The sequence below is a fragment of the Thermobia domestica genome, chromosome 11, assembly GCF_964235325.1.
Source record: "Thermobia domestica chromosome 11, izTheDome1.hap1.1, whole genome shotgun sequence".
In the NCBI taxonomy this organism is placed as follows: Eukaryota; Metazoa; Arthropoda; class Insecta; order Zygentoma; family Lepismatidae; genus Thermobia; species Thermobia domestica.
Window position 1 is genome coordinate 135,122,653 of NC_137464.1, and position 14,414 is coordinate 135,137,066.

At 34.6% G+C, this 14,414-nt stretch overlaps 1 protein-coding gene across 2 annotated transcripts in view; it reads left to right on the plus strand.

Moving 5' to 3' along the window:
- Positions 1-14,414, plus strand: part of LOC145664458 (thioredoxin domain-containing protein 11) — a 506,348-nt gene that overhangs the window by 458,720 nt on the left and 33,214 nt on the right. The window contains exon 10 of one of the 2 annotated variants that reach the window (XM_081731155.1): positions 9,774-11,219. The exons of the other annotated variant lie outside the window; for it this stretch is intronic. Coding sequence (XP_081587281.1) covers positions 9,774-10,344 — 571 coding nt within the window. The 3' untranslated portion in view covers positions 10,345-11,219. Of the gene's footprint in view, positions 1-9,773; positions 11,220-14,414 lie in introns of those variants that run through there. 2 annotated transcript variants of the gene reach the window in all.

Genomic DNA, 14,414 nt, shown 5'->3' on the forward strand with positions numbered 1-14,414 from the left:
AATGAAAACGATAGCACGTGACACATCATTTTAATAGCAAATTTTCCCCAAAAGTCAATGGTATGCTTATTTCTGTTCTATAGTTAACCAGTATGAATTTAGGACTGCTTCTAATGTGCACGAAACGTCTATTATTCGATCTTTCAAATTGGCAACATTCCTGATTTTCACTGCATGTTTTAATATTCCAACTGGCACTTTGCAATTGTTGCCATGGCTCATGTTTTCTAAAATTATTACATTTTTTAAGAGTTGCGATTTGTCAGTTCATGAATAGTGTTGGGATAAGCATCCAGCAATCTTTCTGAATTTTGAAGATTTGCCATGTAATTATTTATTTCCTATACCTGCCCTTCAAAACCTCGTTTGCTGACATGAATCATCGCACAACCAAACATCTCCAATTTTGCATTCAGGTAATACCGAAGACGTACCGTAAAACGGGGCTACTTTGACATTTAGGGTTACTTTGACATAGAGCGGGGCTACTTTGACAAATGAGCAATTCGTGCTTCCTGTGAGAATTGTTGCATATACTTTCATAGATAAAGGCTGAAATGGTGTCCACGGTGCGAATTGCCGGAGGGGATGAGGGATTTCTCCCATTGTATTTCTACCCCCTCTCAATATCCTTCCTGTCCCCCAATATATAATATAAGGACTTCTAGATCCGCCACTGTTTATTCCCCGCCCCCCCCCAAAAAAAATGAATAATCTAATTCGCACTCAAGGGTGGAAGAGAGTGGATTCAATGTGTCCTGTGCAAAAAATGGGTTTGTGGGTTTTGTAATGGTAGATCAAAAAATCCTCAGTATGCTTGTTACGACTGTGATGTTGACGATTAAGGTTTTTCTTTCCATTGTTACATGTAAAGATAACATAGGGGCGGTACATATGTAATTATGTTAAAAGTAAGTAAAGTAAAAAAAATAAAGTAGAGTAAAAAATAAAGTAACAATGTAAGGTAAAACACCGTATATGTTCAAAGTAAAAGATGTTAAAAGTAAAGCTTTAGAAAAACTTGTATAGTGGTGTATAATGATGTACCACAACAAAATAAAGATTTCGTGCTTATCAAGTGTACATCATACCGTACCTTACACATGACCAAAACAGTGTTTTATACACTTTACATAAATTCCATGTCAAAATAACTCTATACGTTGAGTAACTTTAATCTTATACAGCAAATACATAAGGTGTCAAAGTAGCCCCACCCCCGGGGCTACTTTGACAGGTATTTCTTAATTTCTTCCCGCCAAAACTTATTTGTTGAGACTTAGGTTTAGTAGTGGATGTGATAGCCTAGATACCTATTGTTATGATGAGAATAGTATCATTCATTGGTTGCAGAAAGTGTCCCGTGTACACATCTAAACTAGTCCAAAACCTGTCAAAGTAGCCCCGTTTTACGGTAGCTTGTATAGTAGATGAGACGAAAAATCAAATGAAAATTCACTTCAAAAAGCAAAACGAAATATGATTGTTCTGTAAATCAAGGGTCTTTTGTTTTGTTTTATATTTATTTCTTTAGTGTATATTTATTTATTTATTTATTTTCTATGGAAATCTTTTAGCTAGTCAGACAAAAGAAAAGTCATTCGTTTTCTAGCGATTGTTACCGATGATTCAAGTTTGTAAGATTTATAATCAGTATTGTTCGGGAACTCAATTAAGTCACACCTCTTTACAAACAAGTTACCTGTTTCCATATTATGTTCATGGTACAAACAATGTTTTGGGAACAGTCATATTATGTCTCTTTGATATTTTCTATCATTGCTACTGTTCCTTTAAAGTTATATTTATTAAAAATAATTTATTTGTCGTTTGCGCAACCTGTATGCTACATTTCCTGATAACTTTGTGTTCGTATAACACCAATTTGTTATAATTTCATTTGTATTTCTTTACGTCACATAGGTCCATAGGTTCTTCATGTATTCTCGTTTAAAAGAAATAATTACATTGCAAGTCTTCAAAATTCAGAAAGATTGCTGGATGCTTTTCCCAACACTATTCACGAACTAACAAATCACAACTCTTAAGAAATGTAATAAATTTAGAAAATATGAGCCATGGCAACAATTGCAAAGTGCCAATTGGAATATTAAAACATGCAGTGAAAATCAGGAGTGTTGCCAATTTGAAAGATCGAATAATGGACATTTCGTGCACATTAGAAGCAGTCCTAAATTCATACTGGTTAACTATAGAACAGAAATAACCATACCATTGGCTTTTGGGAAAAATTTGCTATTAAAATGAGGTGTCACATGCTATCGTTTTCATTTTTCAAAATTCACTTTAATTCAAAATGGCCTTATATGTATCTACATGGTTGTTCTTTCATTAACGTTCCGGTTACAAAGATTAGTAAGGGACTTCTGCATTAATATTTAATAACCACATCACAACTCTTAAAAATTATTTAAAAAATAGAAAACATGCACCATGGCAAAAATTTGTCATCACAAATAATACATACATGTCCTTTATCAGCTAGAAAAATTTTTTTGAAATCGGAGCCGGACAATTGGGTGATGTTCCTTGTTAGAAAATATTGGCCTCAAAGCAGCCGTCATCAATGCACTCAACCTTTTTGGAATAAGGTATACCAAAAATGAGGATAAGTTCATGTCTCAAATTTTTTTTTTTTTACTATCACTGAATAAAAACACGGTATACTAAATGCCTACGCATTTAACACTAGAATAATTGACCACATTTCTTTTTATGCTGGATTTGTAGTTACGTGCAAAAAAAATAAAACCACTCTAACCAACACACGGATTAAACCACGTTAATGTTGGTTGATAGGACATCAGCTGTGAAGGATTACAAAGTGAAAAGGCATGGCTAGCGAGAACCAACCGAGGTGACAGTAGGCGTGCCGGTCACGCCTTCCCTCTTCCACTGCCACATCACTCGAAGACACTAGTCGCAGAAAGAAAAAGATGTTCCGCTTACAATTTTCAAGCTTTCACAAAGAACAAGAAAATTAAGTTAGTAGATAAAATAAATTCTTGCTATAGCCATTCGTCCATTTCGTCTTAGTGTCTACAAGTCCCACACTACAGTCGAATGATCACTCACTTCTCTGTAATACATCTCAACTTATTCTGCAGTTCTGTTCCCGTGAGTAACTTCATCAGTAGTTGCTAACAGCACAAAGATTTCCGTGATGTTGTTTCTTCCAAGTATAAGTCGCCAAGCCCAAAATTTTGGAATCCACATTGTGTTATGTATTCGCTCAATTTACCCCATACTTCATTAATGTTTTAAGCTGTTTGTATAGTTCTGTGACGGAAGTTAAACATATTGAACTAGATGTTGCATAAGTCGTGTTTTCACATTCTATCCTCTGAGACCTGAAAATAGACGACATCACAGATAGATCTATGTATCTACAAGGTGCAGAACATAAGCTTTCGTGATGCGTAGCAATCTTCACATATGTTGTATGCATAGCAATACATCATCTTTTGTGTCCACGGGTGTTTGTTAAAGTGAAAGTACTCGAAATTTTGCATTGTTTTGCGCAAATTAACCCGATAGACCACGGAATATACTATTTACTCGGTGTAAAATAAGAAACGAATTGACACTCACAAGACACGAATTGACACTGAGATGAAGACACTTTAAACAGTAGCCACAACGTGAGTATTCCATTGAGACATCCACTGCAACTACCCTTTCTAACTAAAAGTTAGTTGTAGAGGACGCGTTGTGGAATATTCACAATGTAGCAACAGGATAACATGTCTTACTGTAAATGTCAGTTCGTTTATTATTTTGCTCCGAGTATAGTTATACAGTCCATCAGAAAATCATATCTTGCGAAGCCTCCAAGATAATAAATAGTAACTTGATTTTGCGCTGCGCGAGTGGTTGTAAATTGAATCATGACCGCCAGTGCTTTTCATTGTTTACTGTTACTTTTGAATAATGTTTACATTCAGTGCACTGTCTTTACTCCATCCTGGGTAAGGGAAACAAGCAGCGGAGGAAGTGCCGATCATTGACCTTTGCCGTAATGGACAAACTGAATGATAAGCGATACATTTGCGTTTGGGGCGAATTAGAAGAGCAGTACACGTGCCACTTACGAATATATTGTAGAGAAGGAACAAACGAAAGAAGCTGAGGAAATACGAATTTAAATGGGAGTTTTTGTTCCATTTGAAAAGCATTTTGTCATTGTAATTTTTTATTTACTTTACTTAGTTCAGTTAACATTCAAAGAAGACAATGTGGTCACAGCTCACTCCTTCTCCAGTGTCCACTTCTAAGGACAGTTGCATCGGGAAGCTACATTTTGTTAGCTTGCATTTAAATAATAACTGCAATATTTTTCAATACTTTATAGATTTCTCAATGCAAATATTTCTTGTGCTTATTTTGGAAAGATTACTCCCTTTAAGAAGTCTCAGATTACTTTAGTAAACAAATATCGTAAAGATTTATCGCTGGGAAACAGCAAGTATTATGTATTCTGTTGTTGGGCTGATGTGAAAAAGAAAAAAAAAAATGCAGCAGTGAATTCTTTTATAGGAGTCTTCAATCCCTTGTTGGAAAAAAGCAGATTTTCCCTCTGAGGTATATAGTGCAGTCAAATTAGCAAAAAGTAAGGAACAAATTAGTAACAAACTGAAAATTGGTACAGATGTTGGGAACGATGTTCTAAACAACATACTACAAGTCCGCTGAAATCGCAGGTGGCCTTCGCCGCCATATTGGAAAATGACCGCCGGAAGTATCAAATGAACAATACCCAGATAAAAATAGCAGTATCTTCGTTATGGTTAAACATAAAGAGTTAAACTTAGTGTCGTTTTATAGAACATAGATAACACAATATTTTTTAGAGAAACAATTTTTCATAAAACGCATACTTTTAGAAATATTTAGCTCTAAATTCTAAAATTCCGAAAACTACTGTCAAACTGACTTAAAATTTTATTGAACTTAGAATGTAATTATTAACAAGATAAAATTTGATAAAGATTATATAAATGACATACTAAAATCCCACAACTACTTCGTTCGCCATATTGGAAAATGTCCGAAGTAATTCAAAGATAATATTTTGTTAAATGAAATACAAAATCTGGACCGGGCTAAATATTTGAGAAACTGTAAATGCAGTCGATCCGAAGCCAATTGGGGTCAATGGTGGTGCAAGGGGGAAACATTATGACGTGTTTAAGGTTGTCCTCCGCCATCTTGGAATCAACTTATTTTAAATGGCAACATGGTCGTGTGACATACTAAACAACATCCTCGTTCGAAGAGAAACCCAATGGTAAGGTTATTTTTCCAAAACCTACAACTGTTTCGAAGTTGTGAATAGATTTAGGATATGTTATATATGAAATGCTGTGAAATGTGCTGTGCGAAGTTTCGAATTGAAGGATAAAGATAAAGCAAAAAGCAAGCTTTGTAACATTTCACATTACGTATTCTTTAATAACGAGGAAAAGAGAGAGCTAACACACATGAGACAATTACAATCATATGACATGTTCAGCATACCTACCGTTCTGTTCTATGATATCCTTAACCGTCTGACCCTGTGCTTAGCACTCTGCGAAGCATAGTTGGTGATACTTGTGCACAGACAGTAATAATTCTCCTTTTCAAGTAGCCAATGTCAATAATTTTACACTGGTAGACAATAGCTTTAAAGTGCCCCCAGAGATAGAAATCCGACAGAGTTAGGTCGGGAACCTTGCTGACCACTCAACTAGTCCATGCCAACCTATCCACCAACCGGGAAAGTGTTCATTGAGCCATCGGTTACATTACGACCATAATGTGGTGCCCCATTTTGTTGCCAATATTGATGAAATCACCCTTCCTGTTCCAACAAAAGGGCATAAAGTGTTTTCAAGCACATCTCCATATTGTGCAGCATCCAAGGTTCCTCAATGAAAATAGGTCCAATAGGTCCCATCAAATGAAAACAGGTCCGATAAGTTTTTCGCCCCATATTCTACACCACACCATTACCTTACCTGCACCTTGCATCTTTGAAGCATCTGTCTAATTAAGATTTGTATTAGCGTGTACCGAAATTTTGCCCAATACCGAGAAGTCCTACGGTATTTTTTTTTTCAAAATCTGCAACGGTTTTGAAGTTGTGAATGGATTTAGGCTAGAATGTGTTATCATTTAGACTTAAATTTTGTTATGTGTGGAACATTGTATAGACGGGAACCGACTGACTATCTTTTTTTTCTTGTAGTAGGACAGGATGCTTACTCGAGAGGAAATAATCGAAATCTTTCTTTCTTTTGGCTGGAGAACGCAGTTCAGCAATAACATCCGTCTTTAAAGAGCGACATCCTAATCGCGAGCCGGTGACAGACAGTGCTGTATGAAAACTAATCCGCAAATTCTTGGCAAAGGGAAATTATGATTTACCTCGATCAGGACGACCACGAAATGCAACTGATCCACACACATCAGCAGCTGTGTTGGGTGTATTGGTGAAAAGTCCTATGGAGAGTGTGCGACGTCTATCAAGTGAACATAATGTTAGTGTCAAAAGTGTTCAAAGTATGTTAGAAAGGAAAAAGTGGCACCCCTAAAAATTAAAGTTGAAACAAAAACTGCCAGAGGATGATTTAGATAGACCAATGGAGTTACGTGAGTAGGCATTTGCCCATATAGCTCGTAACCGAGTGTTTCCTCATAACATTGTTTCTAGTGACAGGCACGTAGCCAGGATTTCGTGAGGGGGGGGGTCCGTGACATGAAATCCTGTGGTCATCACAACAGGGGTTCGATCATTCTAAACTATTTTACTGGAACATATATTGGTTTGTTCAACCAGGATTTCGTAACGGGGGGGAAGGGTGTGACATGAAATTCTGAATGTCCAGGAGCTCGATCAATCTAAACTACTTTATTATCAACATATATTGGTTTGTTAGGACAATAAAATGAGGATATGTTGGGAAGTATTTTAATAAACTATGAGAAATCTCAAGTAAAATAATAATAATAAAAACGTGCTGAAAAAGATTTTACAATATTTACATCCTTCCTCTGTTCATTCAAATATAACAATTTTCCTTTCATTACGATCCCAACTATTATAAAAAGTACATATTCACTATTATAAAAAGTACATACTCAATAATGTCTTGTAAAATAGTTTACAATATCTGCGTTCCTTTCTCTGTTGAATCAAATGTTAACAGAACTTTCTTTCCATACAAATTTTTGTTTTTATTATTCCGCCAACTACTGTCCGTTCCAATGACAGGTTAAAGGAGCAGTAGAGAATTGTTTTTGAAGTAACATGTTTGATACTGCAAGGATGCGATGACGAAAATTTATGATAAAAAATGTCCACGTTGTTACACAACGGTACTATACTTTCGGAAGCTTGAAATCTCCCTTGAAATCCCCTTGACTTGTAGCAGAAATTCTGAGAATTCCGTAACTCTTCTAGAAATGTCAAATTCCCTGACTCTTCCAGGATATCTCGCTCACCTCGCCACCATGTATTTTAAGTAATACAAATCTCCTCAGAAGGAAGAGTAACCAAAGGCTTCCTGATTTAAATTTTTTTTTAACGTGATCCTTCTTTTTCTCATTTCATTTTTTTCATCTTTCTTTATTTTTTCATTTCTGGTCTCGAAGGGGGGTTCGGACCCCCCTTGGCTACGTGCCTGCTAGTGATGAGGCAAATTTCTATGTGACAGGTGAGATTAACAACCAAAATGTCCGGTACTGGGATAATACAAATCCTAATTGGATAGATGCATCAAAGATGCAAGATGCAGGTAAGGTAATGATGTGCTGTGGAATATGGGGCAAAAACTTATTAGACCTGTTTTCATTGGTGGGACCTTGGATGCTGCACAATATGGAGATATGCTTGAAAACACTGTTATGCAACTTTTGTTGGACGGGGAAGGGTGATTTCATCAGTATTTGCAACAAAATGGGGCACAGCAGCATTATGGTCGTAATGTAATCGATCGTTCAATGAACACTTTGCCAGTTGTTCGGCATGGACCAGTTGAGTGCTCAGCAAGGTCCCCCGACCTACTTCCGTTGGATTTCTATCTTTGGGGGCACTTTAAAGCTATTATCTACCAGTGTATAATTATTGATATTGGCTACCTAGAAAGGAGAATCATTACTGTCTGTGAATAAATATCACCAACTATGCTTCGCAGAGTGCACAAGCACTGTGTCTCAAGCTTAAGGATATGCATAGAACAGAACGGTGGGTATGCTGAACATCGCTGTGGGCAGAGATGGATCGAAGGGGAATGCTATGATACTATTCTTGCTGTAGTAGCTAGAGAGTGGTTTCTGCTGCGTTGTCATATCGAAGACTTCTTAAGTTCGCGAAACAAGCTGCGTACAAAGAAGTTACTGGATCTCTCTAAATACATACAGTTCTCAGAAGATGCTAAAGTATAAAATTATTAATATAATTTAGTTTATATTATAATAACTTTATTTTGTAATATTCTAGGGCTACTGCCGGTAGGCCCGGTAGTCCACAAAATACACCAGCGCCATGCAGACTAAGTGTTAATTTCTCAACGCATTACAAAAGAAACTTTTACTTGCAAGAAAATACCCCCGTACAATATGGAAAGGGTTATCATTTCTGAGTTTACAGTATTGTTCTCACAGAAGACTTGAAAAATCAGTCTTTCTAATGTGCACTCATGTCCAAAATTATTCTCACATGTCTATAAATATGTTGTAGGAATATGATTTGATAACGAATTCGCCCGGTATTTTTTATAATGTTAGTATGTTTACAATCGGCAAAGACATGTATGTGGCAAATTTCATGTCAAAAGAGCAGTAAACAAGAACAATAAAACGAAAATAAAACTTTCTTGTCCATTTAGCATTATTTTATTTTACTCAATCTAATTTTCGTATTTATAATTCTTTTCCTATGAAATTTACCACAAATATACATTTCCTGATTATATACATAGTATCAGTATTAAAAGTACCATGCAAAATCATCATCAAATTATATTCTTACAAGAAGGCAGATATAGATATGCGACAATCATTTTGGACATAAGTGTACATAGAATATAAATTATTTGTGTACCCTGTATGAGAGCGTCTCCATAAAGTGTGCTCATAATTGTAATTTGTGTAACCACTAGAACACCACGTTAAATTTAAGTTACAAATATGGATAACTGCAGTTATTATGAATATTTATTCAAAGTAGTTAACCTTCTAGTTTAAAAGAGGTGTATTATACAAAAAAGTTAGAGCAGATATTTGTTAAAAACCGTCTTATATCCATTGTTCACAGTAAAATAGTTTTCAGCGAAACACAGAACTAAACCTGAGAGACTGCAACAACATCTTAACTTGTTCATTGTTCAGGAGATGTTAATTTCAGCGTTTCAGATTACTCACTGTACTAAAACTTTATACTCTGTCTTCGCGAAGTAGATTCCATTTCGATACAGATTCCTTAGTAATAAGTTGAAAAACTTATGATTTCTTATTTGTTTATAAATTTACTTTTTGTAAATACACATGAAGGTTGATGTCATTAACAAGTCCCCCCCACCTAGAAAGCGCAAAGGAGATATCGGGGAAGTGTTCAGAGGTGCCTGGGAATTTCCTCCTTTCCCCTTCAATTACCACACTGATTATTATTATGGTCTTGTTTTGTTTTGTCTTCACAAACATTTGTATAGAGCTGCGTAAAATCCGTTCGTGTTTATTTAGAATTAATTTATTAATTTTTCTCATTTCAGGAAGTCAGAAAGTCGTGTGTTTCCTCAAAATCTTCCAATTACTGTTTCAAGTTTACTAAACTTCGTGTTAGCCAATGTCCAACTAGAAACAAGACTAGAAGCCACGCTGAAATTTTGTGATAAAGAATGTATCCTGCATCTTCGACGTCAAAGTTTGGAGAACACATACGAAGCTTTACAGCAGTATCAGCTGACATCGGTAAAACTGGGAAATGCTCGTAATTCATTAAATAGGATGATGTTAGAATTAGCTCACTCTCCAACAGACATTATTTTAAAAAAGAAAGTAGAAATGTTGTGGAGTTACCGCGAATCCTTATTACAGGAATTAAATCATGTGATGTTCCGTCTTCAAAACTTAAAAGAAATACATCTTGCATTTTCTACAACCGATGAAATAGACTTAAACAATAAGCAGTTTAAAAGAATGTTTGAAAATTCACGAAGATATCGTAGACGTGATAGAGTATTTAAGACAAAGAGTATAGACAACACATCATCTAAAAACGTCTTTCCACGGGAAAAAGGAACAGTATTATCATATTCTGTGAAATTTCAAGACGAATTGTGACGAAGACTGTATCTTTTTTTTACACTATTTATGACTTATAATTCTAATCCTTGAATCAAAATGAAATGTTTGTGTTGTTGGGTGTATTAATGTCGTTTAGAAAGGGCTGTTGTGTATATTGTGATTTTGGAAAATTGATGCACGAGAACAAAATCTTTGTATTAATTAAAATCAGTAGGAAGGCATTTTACTTCCTTTCTACTTCAGTATTTGGCGCACGTATGTTTGCTGTTTATTATTTTTAAATTTTTATTTGTTACACTAAAGTAAAGGTATATAAATTACTGGATTTAAGTTTTAAATATGAGATTTTGCGTGAACGAGGCATTGTACTAACACCAAAGCTTTCAAACAAATGGAATCAATCAAAAAAATCGATTTATGCTAATGTAACTATTTTGCGGTTGGCTGATAGAAGTTTGGACGTGTTCAAATAGTATAACTAATTATATTAGGAAGTTACAAATACTATATGATGTTATTTTATTTTGTCGGAATTATTATATATAACTCCTTGTTTAAATTGAGTGAAAATTGTACTAGAATAACCCATTGAACCACAGAAATATTAAATAAGTTATTATTACTTGAAAACAAAACATATGGACATTCTAATGTGTAATTCAGTATATTGTATTTATAACAACGCCATATTGAAAATTTTGAATGTTTACTAGAGTCGTTAATTATATTTATTTTGTAAATGGAAGTAATAGGGATGAAATATAGAGAAAATTAATTTTAATGTAATATTTTTCTGGTCCAATTGTGAATATATGAGTGCTTAAAAATGTAAATGTTGCCGAATTTTATTGCCTGTAGAACAGATATGTTCAGAGCGAGTTTGGAATAAAATATATAAGTTGAAAAGCTCATCTGATAGTGTAATTCCGCCATTTAATATATATATATATATATATATATATATATATATATATATATATATATATATATATATATATATATATATATATATATAGGGTGTCTCAAAAGTCCCCTGACATGGGTAACTCTGTTATTATCAGAGTTACAACAAAGTATAAGAGGGGGAACCGTCTCTAAATATAATGTTTTCAATCTAAAATGAAGGATTTTTTTTTTAAAATCGGACAAGCCGTTTGGGCTGTACACTCTTTATGCGCCCAATGTTAATGCAACGTTGCCATTTACCTGGACCCACAATATAAGTGAATGAAGTTACTGTTTCAAATGGAGGTTTTACGTAAAGATGGTAACTTCATTCACTTATGTTGTGGGTCCAGGTAATTGGCAACATTGCATTTTCATTTAACATTGGGCTCATAGTGTACAGCCCAAACGGCTCGTCCGATTTAAAAAAAAAAACTTCACTTTAGATTGAAAACATCATATTCGGAGACGGTTTCCCTTCTTACATTTTGTTGTAACTCCGATAATAACAGAGTTATCCTATGTCAGTTGACTTTTGAGACACTCTGTATATATATATATATATATATATATATATATATATATATATATATATAATGTGTGTGTGTGTGTTTATTATTGTTTTTAAAAGGAGTGTACATTTTTTGAAATAATTTAATGATGTTTCATGTATGTATATGCAAGTAGAAAGGAAAGGGAGTTGTTTCTTTACATTGTAGGGACAGTGTTTTGCCAGAGCATGTGTGATTGTGTTGGTGATGGTGTCGCTGTGTTACTTGTAGACTGAAATAGTGTGACGTCACATCCTTTTCGTTGCCATGGTGATCGCCATTTTATTTTCTAAACAACAAGTAGCCTAAATATCTAAAGGACCTAAATGCAAAGCGAAAACAGTGATGAAATATTTCGGAATTGCAAACATGAGAATGAATGAAACATTTATGTTTCTTTTTAAATATTTCTAATCAATGAAACTAAAAAAAGAAAAGAAACATATATATAAAGAAAAATATACTAATCTTTGTTCATAATCAGATATTAACCTTAGATAATACTAGAAAATTTTTGATTTGTTAATCCTGTTCATGTATGCAATGTTATGATACTTATATTAATGTTTAACAGTTGTTAAGAATATACGCTGAACCATTCATAAATGGATATTTTCTTATTGTTCTGTTTCTAAATGCTTTAAAAAAAGTTGGTAGGTAATATAAGAAAAGATCTGACCTATATCCACTGACGGTCCGGATTAAAACTTTCCAAAGGCTTGCTTTTTTTTCCCCTCTTTTTTGTAATATTAAAGACATTAATATTGTGGACTTCCATTATTAAGAGTGAACATAAGAAAAGTAAATGTCCCAATAGAATTAACATCGTTCTAAAAGATTTTTTTAACTGTATATTTTTACAGTTGTCGTTGTGCCGACAGTTTATCAATCTGCACGTTAGTGTTTCTATTGTGTATAATTGCTTCTTAAGGTGGATTATATGATAATGATGTTTACATTAATTATTTGATTTCTATCTTATCACTTAAAGATGTGGCGTTTTTAGAAATAAGTTCCTTAGATATTTCTCTTTCGTTATGAATTTCCTTGATTTTATTCGTAATTTCTACATTCTAAATCTGTACCATTTCTTACCAACTTTATCATTCCTTAACACACTTTATACTTACAAATTTATAATTAATTGACAGCCGTTGTTCTTATTTATACTATACTTTAAAATACAGCGTTCCCTTCACGCGTTTGTATAGAAAAAACATGGCGATCACCATGGTAACGGAAAGGAAATGACATCACTGTTTCAGTCTACTGGGTGATTTCAAAGTGAAATTGAAAAGTTCATTAAAGCGGCTGAAATTCAGCCATGCTGCCGTAATACCCAACTCTCTTGTCCTTATGTAATAGAAAAGAATATAAAAGAATGAAATGTTATTTAATATAATTTAACTATCAAATTAAAAAGTACGTAAAGTATTGAGAACACGCTAAAGTAAATTGAAAGAATTGGATAAGTAATTAAAACATTATCAAAAAATACAAAATCGAGAGAGAAGCATCATATCACAAGAAATTAAGTAAAGAAAGAAAGAAAGAAAGGAAGATGTTAAAGTACAAACTGTAAGAACAGAGGCTATACAGATGTAAGCAATAGTAATATACGGAATAAATATAATACATATACAGATGTAAGCAATAGTAATATACGGAATAAATATAATCAAAGAAAAGTTCTAATCAATCAGTAATGAGTTACCGAACTTTGAGAGACTAGATATTAAACACAATCTGGTCAAACGTTTTGTCCCAAACATGTACAAAAATGGCAGTAGTTAGAAAGGATGTATGAAAATAATCCAGCATTATTGAGAAACCCTAATATTGGTTGAAATTACACCACCATTATTGTTCTTTGCTTTTTTCCAGTGTTAAGATTGAGAGGGGGAACAAAGAAGATGAGTTTTGGTCCTACACAAGTGCGGACACCTCTGACAACCATCTTTAAGTTGGTTTGGGTACAAAACCTCGCGGCGACAACCTCGCGGACCAAAATCTCGCCGGGCCGAAACCTCGCCTGGCCAAAACCTCGCCGGACAAAAACTCGCCTGGCCAAAACCTCGCCGCCCAAAACGTCGCGGGCCAAAATCTCGCCGGGCCAAAACTTCGCCTTGCCAAAACCTCGCGCCCCAAAATCTCGCCTGACCAAAACTTCGTTGTAATGATCTCGCGACACAGAATCTCGCCTGGTCTAAATTAAGCGAGACGTAGTGTCGGCTGGGAAGAAATGTCGTCAGGATAAAACCTCTTCACGACGATTTCATCAATGTAGAATGTTCTATCGCCAGATTTACAAAACTTATTAGGATTTGAAACTTCACATTTTGTATAAATCTTCTTGCTCCACAAGGGCACAAGCTCCATATAAGACAATATTTTGCGAAATGCATGCCCTAAGGAGGAATGGAATGGAAGGCCTTGAATGAATTTTGCCGTTCTCCAGATCTAAAAAACTACTAAGCATAGAACCTTTACGTTTTGGTACAAATCTTCTCCTTGTACCATTAAAAGGTATGCTGCAAAATGCTCCTCGTAAGGGAGTGTTGAAGTTTGGACAATTCTTGAGCGTTGGCTTGATTTCAGGACCCACAAGGT